The sequence below is a fragment of the Quercus lobata genome, chromosome 10 (genome assembly GCF_001633185.2).
Source record: "Quercus lobata isolate SW786 chromosome 10, ValleyOak3.0 Primary Assembly, whole genome shotgun sequence".
Lineage (NCBI taxonomy): Eukaryota > Viridiplantae > Streptophyta > Magnoliopsida > Fagales > Fagaceae > Quercus > Quercus lobata.
The window spans coordinates 16572021-16590892 of NC_044913.1; the positions used below are offsets into that span (position 1 = coordinate 16572021).

Below are 18872 nucleotides of genomic sequence, written 5' to 3' on the forward strand. Positions count from 1 at the left end.
AAAAAAAATAATAATAAGAATGTTGCAAATATATTAAACATTTCAGTATGAGAACAATTGCATGAATTTTTATTTTTATTTTTAAATTGTGATGCATGGTCAATTTCTAAAACGTTTTTCCCACTCCATATTTCTCAAATTGTTACAAAAGGAAGTAAAGAGTCAAAAAATTTTCTTAAATAATACTATTTTACCAAAACCTTGTTGCCTCTACTAAGAGAATTTTGAGAAAACGGTTGGGCAATGGAAGCCTTCACATATTCATGTCTTTTAAAATATTAAACATGTAAACAACATGAATGCATTATTTTCATGCGTTTATTCCTCAATCCAGGGTCTTGAGTTTGTCATGAATTGTATGCTTGTGCAAGAAAAACATAAACAAAATATTGATATCACTATCTATATAAATCCCCTTATGACCATTTCTTCAACCATCATAAAACTAAGCTTTTCACCATTTTTTTTTGTTTTCATAATGTCTCTCCCTCTTCTACTTGTATCAATCACCTTGATCTTCCTTGTTTTCAAACTCTATAAAGGGATAAGGTTCAAGCTCCCACCAGGTCCATATCCATGGCCCATCCTAGGAAACCTTGCTCACATCAAGCCAGTTGGGTGCCGCAATTTCAATGAATGGTCACAAATTTATGGTCCAATCATGTCTGTGTGGTATGGTTCAGATTTGAGCATAGTTGTGTTAAACTCAAAATTAGCAAAACAAGTACTCAAAGATAATGATCACCAATTAGCAAGTAGGCCCAGGAGAAGTCTAACTGCTAAGGTTGTCAAAGATGGTAAGGATCTTATTTGGGCTGATTATGGCCCCCACTATGTAAAGGTAAGGAAAGTTTGTACCATGGAGCTCTTCTCTCCTAAGAGCATTGAAGCTCTTAGGCCCATTAGAGAAGATGAAGTTAGAGCTATGGTTGAATCAATTTTTAAGGATTGCACCAATCCTGAAGGTTATGGGAAAAGTCTAATGGTTAGGAAGTATTTGGGGTCAGTGGCATTCAACAATATTACAAGACTAGTATTTGGAGAGAGGTTTGAGAATGAGGGTGTCATGGACCAGCATGGATTGGAATTTAAGGCAATTGTGGAACAGGAAAGGAAGGTTGGTCAATCACTTATTATAGCTCATTCGATAAAGTTGCTAGGATGGATTTCATGGCTTAAAAAAGGAGAAATTGCCAAGCATTTGGCACACAAAGATGCATTCACTAGGACTATCATGGAAAAGCACATACAATCATGCAACAAAAGTGGTAAACATTTTGTGGATACATTGCTTACTCTTAGAGAAAGAGATGAACTTAGTGAGGATACCATAATGGGACTACTTGGGGACATGATCACAGCAGGTATGGACACCATTGCTATAGTAGCTGAATGGGCCATGGCCGAGTTGATCAAGAACCCGAGGGTCCAACAAAAGGCCCAAGATGAGCTAGACCGCGTAATTGGGCCCAACCGTGTGATGACCGAATCGGACTTGTCAAGTCTCACTTACTTGCAATGTATTGCCAAGGAGGCCCTAAGGTTGCACCCTCCAACACCATTGATGCTACCCCATTTGGCTGATGCGGATGTCAAGATTGGTGGCTATGACATTCCAAAGGGTTCTCATGTTCAAGTCAACGTTTGGGCCATAGGTCGTGACCCAAAGGTTTGGAAAGACCCATTAGAGTTTAGGCCTGAAAGGTTCCTTGAAGAAGATGTTGATATAAAGGGTCATGATTTTAGGTTGCTACCCTTTGGTGCTGGGAGGCGTATGTGTCCTGCTGCACAACTTAGCATCAATTTGGTCATGTCCATATTGGGTCACTTATTGCATCATTTCCATTGGGACCCTCCTGGAGGGGTCCAATTAGAGGAAATTGACATGTTTGAGAGCCCAGGATTGGTCACTTACATGAGGACACCATTGCAGGCTGTTCCTCGTATTAGGCTATCACCAAACTTGTACAAGCGTGAAGGGGTGTGTGACTAGGGATGTGTAATTTTGGGTATTGGGAATTGGTATACGAATCATGCTCTGTTCAGAAACTTGTACAAGCATGTTCCTCGTTTCATGTTGTCATCTCTTTCAAAAACGAAATGCTTCACAAATTTGAATTCATTTATATGGAATTAGGGATAACTAACTAGGAGAAAATACTGGAGTATTACACACATTTGAAATGCTGAAGTTGTGATTTTTAAGCATATGTAAAATTGTGTAATAGGATGTGTATAATAAATACTGGGTCGTGTTAACAATTTACTAACTCTTAGAAAGTGCCTCAAATTTCTAATTGTTTTGGCTTGGTTTAGTTTTTTTATTTATTTAATATGATAGAAAACTTTATCCTCATCAAGGATGTAACTTTTTTATTTATAGTTCATCAACGAGTAGATAACTTTTTTTATTTATCAAGCAAAATGCATTAAGATATACTTTGGTTCAAGAGTCTCTGATATTGGGAAAGGAAAAGTATCGTCCACTTTGCTTGGTTAACAAGACACAATCAAGACAGGAAAAAATATATTAATGCATCTTGCTCACATTAACCAAACCCAGATCATTCCACAACCACAAAACATAAGCATACTTTAATTTGAAGCATAAAATACATCCATTTGAAATGGAGAGAATCCTAATGCATTAGGTTCTAGGTGGTGGATATTGCATAGTGAGTAATGTGAACTACATCTTCAGGTCTGGAAGGTGGATGGGTCTTGTTTCTCATCCTCAACTGCTGGTACTCCTCGTAAAGGAATCCTCTGTACTTGGGTGGCTGTCCAATATCTTTGGTGAACTGTGATAATGGTTCAACCCACTTGTCTCCTTGCAGGTTATAGAAAAAGGCATACGAGTATCGGCTTCTTCCTTCAGTTCTCACTACTCTATGAGTTGCACTCTTAAATTTGTTGTTGCTCAACACCTCCAAAAGTTTCAAAAAAAAAAAAACATATTATTTTTTTAAATTTATTTCAACATGTTGTTAGTGGGAATATTATAGAAGTACAAATAAATTCTAATTACCTTATAATTGAAGTCATGTCCTTATTATATAATATATAGATACGATAGGATTTGAAACCTATTTTATATGAAGACTCTGAGAATTAATGAAAATGTGAATATTGGACTATACCTGAATGACATCGCCTACATTGACAACGATTGTGGCCTCTGCAGGCGTTACCGGAATCCATTCTCCATTTTTGCAAACTTCTAGGCCTCCTGCTTCATCTTGAAACACAAAAGTGATCAAATTCCCGTCTTCACGTTCGGAGAGACCATTATTCTCAATTTTAGTTGCCGGGAAGTAATGCAAAGCCGTCATGAAATCCCAGCTCCTATCATGATTGTATTCCTTGAGGAAGTTGGGAGGGAGACCCAAGCACTCATTTAAGATGCTCTCCACAAGCATACCAGTTCTGGTTAAGTGGGAGAAAATCTCTTCAAATACTTCCCTGTCAAAATCAATATATTTAATAAGCAATGAAAAATTCCATCATGTTATCATTTCTCATACATTTTATCTATATTTTTAGTTAACAAATTGAAATAGTTTCCTGAACATATAAACAAATAACGGATTATTTGATCTAGTGGTTTCCAAAGCCTAATGAGGTCTTAGGTCCAAACCTTCTAACCAGTATCTCTAGTATCCCTATCATTTCCTAGTGTTTGTGGGATGGGAAATTACACACCCGCAAAATACTTAGTTACTAGAAGAGTTATGGACACCAACATTAACGAATAATAATAACAATAAGAGATTATTATATAAACTTTTTTTTTTTAATAAGTAAGAATCATTTATTATATATCCTCAATCTAGTTCAAACTACAAGTTAGCCTATAACATTGCTAAATCAGCTTTTTGTGTATTATTGAGGGAAATATTCTCATCTTCTCCATCCCTAATCTTTTCCTAGGGAAATAAATTTAGATGGCACTAGTTTCCTTTCTATGTAGTTCCTTTTTCTACTTAATGATAAGTATTATTAAGAATAAATAAATAAATGAGAAAATTTCACTATGAGGATAAAACCTAATCCAAAATTTTTTATACTGATAAGTGATAACAGTCAGTAATCAACATTATCAAAAAATTTATTCTTGGTGTGTGATTTAGTTTGTCAGTGATGCAAATAGTCTTAGACATACCTGAATTCAGGTGGGTTTTTGGGGTACACATTGAAGTTGGACTGGGTGGAAACAGTAGCAAGTACTCATTCTTGTCCTGCGAGTGTTTAGGCTGCCTACTGTAACCTGCAGGAAGTGGTGCTTCAGACCCAGGACTAGACTTGAGCTTTTCCTCATCAGGGTACTCAAAGAATGTCTTCGAGAGGTGAAGGGCTTGGCTCATTAGATCATGGGGCACACCATGGTTCACAATCTGGAAGAAGCCATACTCAGAACAGGCTTGACCTATTGCCTCCATGGCCTTGTTCTTGTCACCCTGATGATCCCCATCTCTAAAGAAAGGAGATAAATCAACGGTGGGAATGACTGAGCTAACCATTTCTGCAAATTCTGTTTTACTTGATAACTATGTTTTGCAACTCTTGCACCACCATCACTTTTATAAAGTTGATAATTTTCCTAGCACACTAGCAGTCAAATCATTTTGCCTCCACCGAATGTCCGTTTGTCACCAAACATATTGGCCAAGAGTAATGCTACTGACACAATATTTTTCATAATAAATTTTACAACTATTGAGTTGACAAGTAGGAGTAGCAAAATCCAACATGACCTAAAAACATGACACTACCCAAAGTTAGCAGGTTATGGGTTAGGCTTAACAAGGGTTTCATATATGAGTTGACACGACTGGCCCGTTTAACAAATATGTCGTGTTTGTGTCCAACTCACAAAACTCGTTTTACTTGTTTAACTGTTATTTTACTAGTATACCCTTCAAAACCTTAGGTATATAAACTTATTAGTTGTTGTGGTATATAAAAATATTGTGATTGATTATTTGTGATATTGAGATATGTTTTAATTTTAAATGATTATTTGTGATGCAATTAATATTAACAAATTTTATTTGTTTGGTTTTTCATAGTTCAAATCAATTAGGTTAAAACTTATTTTTTTCCTTTTCGCTTTGATAAAATTTGATAAATGGGTCAATAAAACTGACCTATTTTATAAACAAATTGTATTAGGATTAAGGAATTCTGACCTATTTAATAAACATGTCAGATTAGTGTTGACTTATATAGTCAAATACTCATAAGTTAACACGACATGAACCCGACACATGAAGATGAATTGCCACTGCTATTGACAAGTTATTATTGATCCATCATCAACAACAACTTGTTATCTCATACAGTTGAAAAAAATTAAAAAAAAAAAAAACATATTTTATATTTTCAAACACCACTTTATCTATTTTATCAACGCATTTAACAATATACTCAATATCTTAGTTTTTATTTTTACATATAACCCAAAAAAATAATATAAACTACACAATCAAATAATATATAAAAAATTGTTTCCCTCTTCTCTCCCATCTCTCTTCCTCTATGTCTCTCTCTCTCCAATAATATATTTTTTTATGTTTACAATCCATGAATGGTAAGTTGTATATTTGAGAACTCACGGTTCCTTAAAATATATAGCAATACATTCCCGAATAAAAGAGATTTGAAATGATGGTTGGTAAAATAGCAACCGGGGTTTTTACGCCTATAATGCTAAAGCTAATTGAGCCAAGAGAGTTTTTTTTTTTTTTTTTTTAAAAGGAGCCAAGAGAACAATTGATACACGAGTAACACAACATGTCAACATGACAATTGTCATCCATGCAAAAAAAAATGGCAATTGTCATACTTGTGCAGTGTTGTTTCTTGGGAACCTGGATTTACCAGCAGAATAATTGATACCAGAGTAAAATCCTATGTCAGCATGACAACTTATGGGTTGTTTGGATTTTTGCGTTTTCATCACTCATCGAACATTCATCACTTAAAAATAGTGGGTTCCATGGAGCAATTACTTGTTTAGATTTGTTCTCAGATTTTGTTTTCATCACACAGTTCTCACCGAATTGAGTAATAAGTTAAGGAAACTAATAAAAACGAATTTTAAGCGTTTTTTGATTTATAAAAACTGAATAACGGTGGGGCATTTTGGTAATTTTAATCAAACCACAGGGGCTCATGGCAGAGACTACTTGTCAAATCCAATTCAGACCTTTTCCCACACCAACACTCCACCCAACGGCTAAGCACAGTACCCTCCCCCTTCACACGAAAAAGCAACAGAGCAAAATCACCCAAAAGCATCTCTCTCTCACCTTTCTTCTCCAATCTACCTTCTTCATTCTTCATCCTTCATCCTTCACCTCCAGTCACGCCTACCGAGCCGACGAGATCATCCAACCCCAAAGGCAGCCACAACTCAGACCGGCGACGATCACGGCGAGACCTTGACCATCATCGGCGGCAGGTGCAAATGACATTGTTGGTGTTGTTTGTAAAGTGAAATTTGGGGTGAGTGGAGTTAGTAGGGGCCGGATAGGGGTGGGTTCAGGTGCACAATATGTGGGTCCTAATTTTTTTAGCTTCTTATGGAGTGATGAGCGATAATATTTCAGTAATGAATGGGCATTTTTTTTTTTCACCCGAACAGCCCCTTAATTTGTTATACTTGTCCAGCGTTGTTTCTTGGGAACCTGGATTTACTAGCAGAAGCCCAAAACTTTCAGTTTCCTTTGAGTATCTCGAGTAGGGAATATTTTTATTTTTCGTATTCTTATATCATCAAATAGTATAATTTCAAATTTCAAATGGCTTGCATGACACCCAATACAATTTCTGGATTTATAACTTTTAATCCAAACCTTTAAATGAATCCATTTAAAAGAAAATTAATAATTTTTTTCCCTGATTTATAAGGAGACAAGGGCCCCACTTTAATTCGGTCTATTGAAATATTTCAAAATCCACCGATTTTTTTTTTAAATGATATTTTTTAAAAGTTTTGGAATTTTGAAAATAAAAACCAATAGTGTAGGGAGCCAAAAAATTAATAAAAACCAATAACAACTTGGCATCTACAATTTATGGTGATAATGTTGTGAAAATAGAATTAATCATTATCTCACCATGACAATTATTTCATTACAATTAATATTAATAATCAGGTGGCTAGCCGATACGCAGACCTATTACACCATCCCTTATTGCACCGGGTCTGAGCTAAAATTATAACCAAAAAAAAAAAAAAAGATCGCAATAACTATCTATAACATGCTAAAAAATAGCACAATTTGTGGATAATCTGGCATATATAGGATACTCGAACAGCTTTACACCAAGTACCATGATTTACTCCCCACATAAGTTATGATAAAATGTAACATATAAAGCTCATATACCATTTTTTGTCTTAAGAGACTGGATATTAGGGAGGGAACCCACAAAAATAACCCCATAAAATAGCATAATATGGCCTTAAAAAGTACAAAAAGAACAAAGTCAGAAAATTACGGACTGGCCGCGGTGGCAGTCAGTTGCCTACACGATAGAGAGCTATCATAAAGGAGTGAAGATGGTGTCATCCTCACCATCACAGGATACTTCAGCAACTAGTAGAGACCACTTTACACAAAGCTGTTACCAAAGCAGTGAAAGCCACAAGTGAATGCACTAATGAAGCGAGATCACTTGCCATCGTCCTCACCACCATCGTCATCATCATCCTCATCATCTTCTTGGTCATCCTCATCATCTTCAGAGTCGTCGCCTTCCTTTCCCTGCCATAGGAAAGACAGTAGTTCATTGGCATTGATTCAGCCTTGAAATATAACAGTCCAATATTCACATTAACATGGTTATAGGCAATACAGAAAGTCCAAAAAGCATTCAACATCAAATATAACTTCAGAAAGCATAGGACTCAAATACTAAATTATAGCTTCCAAACAGGTCTGGAAAATAGAAAAGTGATGGAAAAGAGATAAAGGCAAGCACTGTGTGATTGTATGTATTGTTAAATATTTCAACAGTCAATTTTTAATTTTATATCTACAATTTCAACAGTCAAAATTACTGATGGGATAATTACTATTATAATCAACAAAATTCCTTGCTGGTAAATTAAGAGTTTGTGCAAATATTCAGAACTAAATATCTGCATTGTGAAGTAAAATCAATTTTGGAATTAGAGGACTTATCAGACATTTCATTGCAAAGTTTTAAACAAACATCCTCACATGACGAATTGAGTAGGTACAATATCATAAACCTTTATAGAGAAACACATTACATAATTGAGAACAATATATAGCAAGAGGGATTACATAGTCCCTCTCTATCCATTTCAAACAGAAATTTATCTCAGTAGATACTACTCCAGATATAATCTTATATCATCTATTAACATCCAAAAAATAGCCTTCCTTTTTCTTTTAAAAAATAATAAAAAGATAGATTATGGTTTCAGGCATGGAAATAAATATTCTAGTGTCAACCCCACAGGTAAAATCTTTCAACCTACATCATCCAAGCATGTTGCAAGTACTGATTCCAGCTTTGACATATCTTTGAAAACTAAATTTTTCATTAACCAACTAAAACCCAGAGTGTTATTTGACCTCCTCATAACACAAGCCTCAAATCTACTACAATTAATTCTCTATACCAACTGCCAATGAGTGTAGCTTAACTAGTACTTCCTTATCCAATAGTAATTGATTGGAGGGTTAGGTTGTGGGTTCAAAACCCACTAGGTGCATGTATAACTTATCAATCAAAAAATATTTTATTTCAACAAATAAATTTGATGAACTAAAGAACCAAATTGGAGGAAGTCATGGTGAAAACTGTCTTTGATAAGTAAAATGCCTGCTTTCAATGACCGAAACAAACAAAACCACTCAAGATGCAACTCTTAATGACAAATCTTCATCTTAAATTCATGGAAAAGACTAACTATACTCCATGTGCAGCAATTGCTTCCATTTGATCACCATCTATTCGTCCATTTCCATCAAGGGAACCAGAGAAACTGATTCACCTTGGTTTTTTGTCTACAATGAATAATAACTATGCTCCAAAAATTGTTGCAAGCCATCAATGAGGCAAGTATTCTTTGACTTAAAGCTTACTCTCAGTATAACAATTCATCAAGATATTGCTCATTACCTAACTGATGAAGAGAGGCTGAATTGAACATCTATCTAAAAGCCTCTTAATGATAACTTTACTGTATTCCCACCGGTGAGCCCAAAACTTTCCTCCACAGCTATTCAATATACTTCTAAAGTTGACCTTTTATCATCCACAACCAGCAAGTACTTTAATTTTGTATCACCATTGTCATAAAAAGGTGTATTGTGTGCTAGAAACCTAAGCATACTTCTGCTTGTTGTCCTACCTAAAAAAATTGATTAGGAGATGACACCTTTTTTTGCTAACATGGGTGTCCAAAGTTTTTCAAGCACCTGACTAATCCCCCCTAGTGTGTAGAGTTTTGTGCCACATACCAAGTAATTAAAGCAAGAAATCCCTTGGTGGTGGCCCAAAGATGTTGGCTAGGAATTTTGAATCCAAGATCTCATGGTCATGAAGCCTTGGGAACTACTAGACCAACCCCTTAGGGTTGGGTGACAACGCTTACATCCCATTTGAAACAAGGGAAAGGAATGCCAAAAGTGGAAAGGAACTGGAAAAAAAGGATCTTTAAGGGATATTCCAACTATTACATTATTTGGGAGTTTGGTGGGCATGAATGGAATGGCTATGAGGGAAATGCCCTTCCATTCCCTCCTAAACATTCCTCCAAAAAGTGGTAGGAACAGTCATTCCTTTAATAAAGCTAGTGTGATTTGAAAAGGCACTATAAAAATGTTTAAGCTTGAAAGTTTGCATGATAAGAAATCTCTCAGATTGACAAAAGAATCTTTTTTACCTACTCCAATCCCTATCATAGAAGAATAACAAATCACTACATTATGATAAATTCATACTATCCAATTTTTTTTGTTTGGGTAAGCCATTATGAAAATCTTGTTTCCACATAAACTGTTCATTAAATGTAGTCAACTCACCTTGATTTCCTCAGCCATATACCCCTTCAAGAGAGACAGAAAAAAGCCAAGATCCCACAAACATACAATGGAACCTAGATCACAGACCCTCTTTTTCAAGGAAATATATGAGGCTAAACCAGAACCCCATAAATCCGGTTCAAATGATAGTGGATTTTATAAAATTACTAGAGCAGTTTCAGTCAATTCATCTACATCCACACCTCCTCTTGCCATCTTGATATATTTATTCATTTAAGGCTAATAAAGAAAAGCCTAGAAGTATTTAGGAAGTTCATGAACCTTGAATTCACTGCTAAAACTGCTCTAGATCACTTAAATAACTACTTTTTTTTTTTTACGAGGAACCCCCTCAAGGTATGGGCCAGTGGGACCGCCCCTAAGTGGCAAATCCCGGATGCCTACACCCCCCCACTGAGCAAGCATCGGGTAAATCGCGAAATGCCTCAGCTAGGAGTCAAACTAGAGACTTCTAGAATTATAGTCTGTCCAGACACTCTCCCTTACCGCTGGTGCTGAGGCACCCCAGGTGGGGGCACCTAACATACTACATGAAACTCAAATGTCAGCTTTAATATATTATCAGACTCGTTTTTTTGGATAGGTCTTAATATCCTATCAGACTCCTAATCTTCTTTTCATTAAGCATGTTTCCTAAATGATAAGCACCCACATCTTCTCTGAACTAGATGATATATTACCTGAAAAGGTATCAATTGAATCTGCAAGCAATAACAAACTAGGATTGACAAAGCACATAAAAGACAAAACAATAGCTCTTAAACAAATATTAATGAACATGAAACCCTGCAATAGACAACAGCACCAGAATTACAGAAATTATGCCCTCAAATTATTCACATCAAGATCCATATCTTCATTTACCTCTTCACCAGGTTCTTCCTCATCGAAGTCTTCTTCATCAGCTTCCTATGTCAGAGAGGTCATCAATTATTATTAGAATATAATATTATGTAAGTAAAAAGGCCAAGTACTTAATAAAAAAACCCATTCATGAGATATGGGATTAAAGGGAAAAAAAAAACCAGGGAAAAAGAAGTTACATTATTGAAATAGGTGAGTGGATTCGGCCATAAATCCTCCTTGATGATCTCTGCAATCTGAAATTTTTTGGAAGTGAAAGCTTAGTACAGCAGTGCAATGAGAGTAGTAGTAGTAATAGTAATAATAATAGACATCTCCAGTACCTCCCAGCATTGGAAAAAAAAAAAAAACTCTTGCTAGAATATTTGTAGACTAAAATAAAACTTACCTCATCATGAATGTCATCTAAGTCATCTTTCTCTGGAGTCTCTGAAAACCAGCTAAAGAAGCTGCATCCAACATGGCAAAGCATGAAGTAATAGTGAAAGTGAAGATGTTCAATTGATCTAAAGAATGTCAAGGTACTAATCTTATCCATAGATTGAAGGTTGGAGATAGAAGGAATAAGCGTTAGTAACACTTAATACATGACTCTGGCAACCACCAGTATTCTTCCCCTCTCAATCTAGAGCTCAAACAAGGTAAAAGAACAATAACAATGAGGAAATATTTGACATTTTTTTTTTAACTTGACGGTAACAATCATCAAAAATCAGAGTACTGACACAAGGCATAAAGGAATCAAATCATGTAAGCAACTATAAGGGAGGGCATGCCGCATGCTTTTTCCACCTTGCAACAGCAAATTACCAATGCAATATTGTGGAGCATGTTACTGCAAAAATCAAATACACCTTACATTCCCATTAAAAAAAAAAATACACCCTACATGAGGGATACCAACCAAAAAGATTGACCAGGAGCCAACCACAACAAACAGAACAAGTTTCAATAATCAGGTTAATCTTAGCACATCATGACCCCCAAAGCCCAAACGACTAGAATTTCAGAAGTGACTAAAGCTAAATTGTTATTACATCCTTGTTTGCATTATTGTTACAGTTTCATTTTTTTTTTTTTTGTTGCACAAAATGGATTATTATGCCAATGGATTGGCTGAAATTCAGTTCACAGGCTGTGGAAAACCAACCTATCTTCAGTGGCAGGCCGCTTGTTCCCTTTCTTCTCATGGTTAACTCCGTTTTGTATGCCCTTCACATACCATTAATGCAATTAATCACCAAACCACAACAAAACAGACAAGTATAATATGGCTAGTAGTAATATAAGTAGGCCTTACCATGCCCTCTTTCCACTTTATTGATGTGGCTGTAATTTTTGTTGCTCCTTCATCATCAGCATAAGTGAAAGTCTTTGTAAGCTTTGTATCTTCAAAATAAGGGTTTGGGTTAAAGTGCTGCAAATCACAGAAACAAATCCATTACAATTTATTGCTTTCATTAGTTGAAACATAGCATAAAATTGACAACTACATCAAAATGAAGAGTTAAAGGAACTAATTTTCCATATTTTTCTATAAGACTAAGCATTTAGAAAAGAAGTAAACTCACAAATGTGATAGAGTAACCCGATTTGACATCTTTGAAATCCTCCACTTCCAAGGAGCTTAGATGCTTGAATATCTATCAACAACATAGGAAATAAAATAAAGCAAAATCACAATGTAGGCACATTGAGAAACACCAGCTAAATAATAAGATACTTAAGAAGAATCCTTGTGGCATTGCTCATTGATTAAGATTGAAAATTATTATTAATGCAGGTACAATGCCCAAACCTTTTGATCATCTTCTGTCAATAGTTCACTTAGAGCAGGATGACTCAAAAACTGCATGAAGTTGGAAACAAAAAAATTAAATAAAATATATAACAGCAAACATATTGCGTTTTTCTTTAAAATAGAGAGACAAAGACAGATTACTAACAGCAGTTAACCAGAAGTCTGGAATGGATTTAATAATCTCATTCCGCTTATCATAAACAGGCCCGCGTATTTCATTATACTTCTGCTCCACTTCTAGGACCTTATCACTGGCCTCCTCATTGATCTAGAACATTTTATAACCCATGTTAGAACATTTTAGATTCAAGTGATGAACAACGAATCAAAAACAACTCAAACAAGAACCAATTGAAATTTAAAAAAAAAAAAAACAAAAAAAAAATCATATGCAATATCGAGCATATCCATGGGCAGCCCCTCGGTCCTATCCAAATTCAATTTCCATCTCGTGCAAAATGAACGAAATTGATTTGTTGTCAATAGTTGGGAAGGGGGGATTTGAACTCTGGATGTCTCCCTCGGAAACACCAAAAAGTGTCAGTTGAGCTACAAGGCTCTTGGTGATAGAAATCAATTAGGATTGGCGTGAATTGCGTGAATCCAAGCAAAATTTAAGCATCCACCATCCACGAAAAACTCAACACACCCAGATATTCCAATGTGTAAATTGTTAGTGTAGAAACCCACAACATACAAAACAAATAAAAATCAACACTATTCATTTTGCTAGGAATCCAACTAGCAAATCAATTCCTGAATTAGCTTAATTACCTTCACCCAGATTAAGAAAAATCAAATCTTTAAGTTTGTGCACTTCACTCATGCACTTACTAGAACCAAATTAGCCATTACAATTAGGAATCCACTGCAATTAATTAAAACATTACCAGGGCCAAAAAAAACCCAGATAGTCAGTACTCAATTACACAATCCTGTTTGGTTTCCGAGAAAATTTAGAAATGCAAAAAACACGGAAACACAAACAAAAAAAGAGAAAAAACCCAATTGAGTAAAAAACCTTTTCGAGCTCGTCTTGGATCTCCTGGAGCTTTTCGATGGAGAGGACAAGCTTCTCATCGATGGTCTCAGAGTTGTTTTCCTCTTCGCCTTTCTCTGTTGTCTTTAGCTTCTTCCCTTTGTCGGCCACCATTGTCGCTCTCTCTTTCTCTCTCTCTCTCTCTATCTCTCTCTCTAGCTTATTACCAAAACCCTAGCGCTCTCTCTCTCTCTCTAAAGCTCTTGCTTTTGATATTTTGCCTAAAACCCTAGTGGGTCTCTTTGTCTCTTGCTCTCTCGCTTTTGTAGGTGTGTGTGATAGAACAAAAGGGTTAGGGTTTTGGGAGTTTATATCCCCTCTAAGAATCTGGATTTAGGGTTTAGTAGCTAGATCAATAGGAGATTGACAAGTGTCTGAGTAGGGGTATTTTAGTCTTTTTGTATTGCATATTGGGGGTAGTTTGGGGATTCAGTACAACGATCTTTACCAAAGTGTTGAACGACAAGTCGACAACCAAGGACTAAGGTTGGATTCGATGTAGGGGATCAACGCACCAACGGTCCAGATTAATGTTGCTTTTTTTGAAGTATCAGACTGACTATTAGTGACCGTCGAATGAAAAAATCTTCGGTCCGTATTAATGTTTCTTTTAGAAGGTTCCTAATCTTCCAATGAATGAAAATCTTCGGTAAAGTCTTTTGCGTGGAATAAGGTTTCCGTTTATACCAAAAAATTAATTGATGTTTTGATTTGAAAATAAAATGTAATTATCATGAATCAACAGCATAATTTTGAAAGAAAAAATAAATAAATTTTGGGGTCATTGGGCTAGGTATAAACCCTATAAATCTCTAAGAGCATCCACAGCAGCTGTGGCAAAAATTATGCCATTTTGCCATACCAAACACCTACTTTATTATTTTACCACATTATTTTATAACATTCCATTTATCAGATATTTTATCCTTCAATTCTATATATTAAAATAATATATACTACACATTAAAATAATATATTATCTACCCCTCTCATTACCATCAACAACAACGGCACATCACCACTGCCGCAACAACAGCCACCAAAAACCACTGCCGCACCAACAGCCACCACCACCCCACCATCACACACACCCCATCAAGGCAGAAACCACCAACATAACATGAAAAAAAAAAAAAAAAAAAAAAAAAAAAAAAAAAAAAACCAATCACCAAGCACAACCACCACCCAAATGCCAAACCAACACCGATTCAACACCGATTCAAACAAACAAATAGTCATTGATTCAAACAGACAAACATAGCCACCGATTCATCATTTCATCAAACAAACACCAACAACAACCTTCACCAATCCAGATCATCCGTAGCAACCTTCATCAACCTTCACCCATCCCAAATCTCACACCCACAACGCCGACCCAAAACCTACATCAACACCGACCCAAAACCCACGTCGAAACCCACATCAACGTCGACCCAAAACCCACATCGTAACCCACATCAACGCCGATCCACAAATCTCAGCCAACCAACAACAATCAAAACAACAACCACCAAGAGAGAGAGAGAGAGAGAGAGAGAGAGAGAGAGAGCGATGGCGATGACGATGGCTCGTGCGTCCTGAGCGGCGAACTCGTTGCCCATGCCGCTTGCGCCTCCGGTGATAATGGCCACCGTCAAACTGATCTTAAATTAAAGGGAAAAGAGAGAATAGAGGGGATTGGTGGCTGAGAAGAGGGAGAACCGGTGAGAGAGAACAGAGGTGAGAGAGAAGAGAAAAGAATAAAATGAAAATGAAGAGAGAGGAGAGAGAATAGAGAATAAAATATGATTAAAATTATGTCATTTTTATTCTGTACGGTTGCAAATTTGCAACGGTACTGTTTACATGTTGTAAAAATTATAGGATTTGGCACATCTGGTATTTGGTGTTTTTTGTGTTTGGTGTGGCAAATGTGCCAAATATTTGGCATTTGACACATTTGCCAAACCTGCTGTGAATGCTCTAGTACAATCCACCACGTTATCGGTTGACGAGATTTTCTAAATGTTTTAGTAAAGAGTAAAACAGACACCATTTTCTTATAATAAAAAAAATAAAATAAACTTTGTTATAAACTTTTTTTGAGAAACAACTTTGTTATAAACTTTGAAGTGTTGTACTTCCAATTTATGGTTTATGCCTTTACTAGTACGTTACTAATATGATTTTTTTCAACAAGAAAAAAGAAGTGATATATACCGTAGGATTTCAACCTATAATGTAGGTTGCATGATGACTCTTTCAATTTTTAAACTGCATTTGTAAGGCAAAAAACCATGTAACAAATTATGATTAATAAAGCATAAAATACAACATGTGGCATAAAACATTTTTTATTCACTAATTAGTAATCACATAAGACATAAGTCATTTTTTCAAAAAAAAAACATAAGTCATGATTTTTCTTTAGAGAGCTTGCTCTGAGGCTTTACCAACAGAGGAAATCTGAAGAATAGGAAAATCCTGGAGAATGCAGATCGCAGCTTGTGTTCAACAACTCAAGAGTCCACATTTCATGCTATACACAGCAAGCAATTATCTTTATGAATTTCAGCAAAGACCTCAGGTATCTATAGCAAAGACAAGACAGAAGGAAATCAAATGGAAGCCTCTAGCCAGCGACGAGATTAAAACTAGTTATGATGGGGCAACCTTTGAAGATACAAGTGAAGCATGGATTGTAGTGGTAGTTTGGATTGACAGTGGAGAAATTTTAGCTGCCCATTATGAAAAAACTCCATTACCTTCTTCGGTAGAGGTTTTGGAGGCTTTAACAGCGCGAAGGGCAACTCAGTTCGTTGTTGAATTAGGCTTACATCACTTGGTTTTTTAAGGAGATTCAAAATTGGTTCACAAGGCTCTCATAGATGGTCCCTCTCCCCACTTAGTTATTGGTCATATTATTAAAGACACATTCTTTATTGTGAGTTCTTTTAAAACTCATTCCTTCTCTTATACTAGGAGATAAGGTAACTCTGTAGCCTATGCCTTAACTAGGAGAATTAGATTTTCTTATCCTTTGTTAATTTGGATGGAGTATATTTCATCATACATTTCTCATTATGTTGTTGTTGATTTTCCTTCTGATTGAATGATAATACTTAGTTTCTTTCATTTAAAAAAAAAAAAAAAAACCATAAGACATAAAGCCCAAAATTACAAAATATTGTGGAGTAAACTTTGACAAGGTGGCTAGGCCCAACAAATATAAAATTAGGACAATAAGAGATGTCCAAAGCAATTTCCTTAAATTATTGCAAACATAGTAAAATGTATTAAAAGAATGAACAACATTCGAAAAGAGTATAATATTTTTTATTTATTAAATTTTTCTCGTCTTTTTTTTTTTTTTTTGGACTAGGTGAGAGGCCTTACTTTTTTCTTTTTTTTTTTTTTGGTATTATTATTTTGCAATACTTTTAGACAGTTAGATATAATATGTTATATTTTAGGAGACCTCCTTACATAGCCTATTGGACTTACACTACTAGCAATCCCTTTAAATAAATAAATACTAGGGGAAATGGGCGTGTTAAGTGGACTTTTGGAGTTTTCCATTGTTACCTCAGAGTCAATGAGGAGATTCGTTTTTATTTCTTTAAAGATTTTTTTTTACTTTAGATTATATTTATTAATTTTCTAGTTATAAGAAAATACTTTTTAACAGTTAATTGAGTACTTGTACAGAATGATCAACATTGACAATAAACATAAACATTAATGAAAAAAAAAAAAAAACAAAACGAAACTTTAGAGACCAAATTCACTTTTTGTATAATTTATTTTTTTAACCTATTTTTAATTAAATCCAAGGCACACGAAAATTGCTCAATTTAAAAATCACACACTATTATGTTGAAGATGTTTCCTCATTATATAATTTTCAAATACGACTTGTGTTTAATGCATTAATATACTAGACATGTTAAGATACAGACACGTGTCCAGTGCTTGGATTCGACACAATCCAAGTCCAAATTTCATCATTTCTTTTAATGCTAAAATTTCCATGTTATGTGACTAACCATGGTTAAATATGAGATTCTCAACAACAACAAAACAATTATGGTTAAAATGATGTATTTATTTACCTAGAACAAACATTATCATTGTAAATCTGATATAAAATAAATAAATCATAGTTGTAATTTGTATTAAATGCTATTCCCCCTTCCTCCTCCTCCTTCCCCCCCACCCCCCCTCCTCTCTCTCTCTCTCAATATTTGAACTAGAATAACAGCAATTAGAACATTCTCATCAACTCTCTAAAAAAAAATGTCATTTTAACACACCAAAAACCCACTTTATCATTTTAGAACATCATTTTACAACATACAATTTATCAGATGTTCTATACTTCAATTCTATATATTAAAATAATATTTCCTACACAATAAATTAATATATTTACCCAAAACACAGCAAAAATACAAATGCACAGCCCAGTCACCACCAGGTCCAACAGCCACCGCTACAACCACCGCCACAACAACAACCACTGCTACAACCACCGCCACAACAACCACAATCACCGGATCCTCCAACAAATTCCAAATCCAAAAACCTCAACCAAAAAAAAAAAAAAACTCAAAATCTTCAACAAAACCCCAACCCAATAGATTAATCAATGACCAAACTCAACCAACCATCGGCGACGAGATCGGCGGCAAGAGCTGTGGAAGACGACGAGCAAAGAACGACGACTGTGGAGGACGACGAGCAAAGATCGGCGACTATGGAGGACGACGAGCAAAGATCAGCGACCACCCCTGGGCGAGCAAGGCTTCAGATTGGCGAGCAGAGGTTCAGATTGGCGAGCTTCAATCGGCGAGTAGAGGTTCAGATCAGAATCGCCTTCTCAGGGGGAAAAAAAAAAGAGAGAGAGAAAGAGGCGTAGAGATGGAGAGATAAAAAAAATGAAACTGAGATCGGAATCGCCTTCTCAGGAAAAAAATAAAATAAAAAAGAGAGAGAAAGAGGTGCAGAGACGGAGAGATGGAGACCAGAGAGGAGAGAAAGAGAGAGAATTGTGTTGTGGAGAGAGAGAAAAGAGAATAAAATAAGGAAAAAAATTTAT

The 18872-nt window shown here is 35.6% G+C and overlaps 1 protein-coding gene and 2 pseudogenes across 1 annotated transcript; 1 reads left to right on the forward strand and 2 right to left on the reverse strand.

Annotated features, from left to right (window-relative positions):
- Window positions 1-430: 430 nt before the first annotated feature.
- LOC115963043 lies at window positions 431-2184 on the forward strand (annotated as a pseudogene).
- A 170-nt stretch (window positions 2185-2354) lies between these two features.
- Window positions 2355-4520, reverse strand: LOC115963045 (annotated as a pseudogene).
- Window positions 4521-7277: 2757 nt separating this feature from the next.
- On the reverse strand, window positions 7278-14067 carry LOC115963604 (NAP1-related protein 2-like). Its single transcript, XM_031082673.1, has 10 exons — window positions 13775-14067; window positions 12899-13021; window positions 12751-12801; window positions 12524-12595; window positions 12253-12369; window positions 12103-12164; window positions 11341-11401; window positions 11132-11188; window positions 10953-10997; window positions 7278-7772 (listed from the first exon to the last, which is right to left on the reverse strand). Exons 1-10 carry the CDS (start codon window positions 13904-13906, stop codon window positions 7680-7682), a joined length of 813 nt encoding a protein of 270 aa, XP_030938533.1. The 5' UTR covers window positions 13907-14067; the 3' UTR covers window positions 7278-7679.
- Between the last annotated feature and the right edge of the window lie 4805 nt (window positions 14068-18872).

Coding starts and splice junctions, on each gene's coding strand:
- LOC115963604 (XM_031082673.1), bottom strand. CDS start 13,906: ATGGTGGCCGACAAAGGGAAGAAGCTAAAGACAACAGAGAAAGGCGAA. Junction 12,370..12,523: donor CGGGTTACTCTATCACATTT/GTGAGTTTACTT, acceptor TGTGATTTGCAG/CACTTTAACCCAAACCCTTA. Junction 7,773..10,952: donor AGGAAGAACCTGGTGAAGAG/GTAAATGAAGAT, acceptor TTCCTATGGCAG/GGAAAGGAAGGCGACGACTC.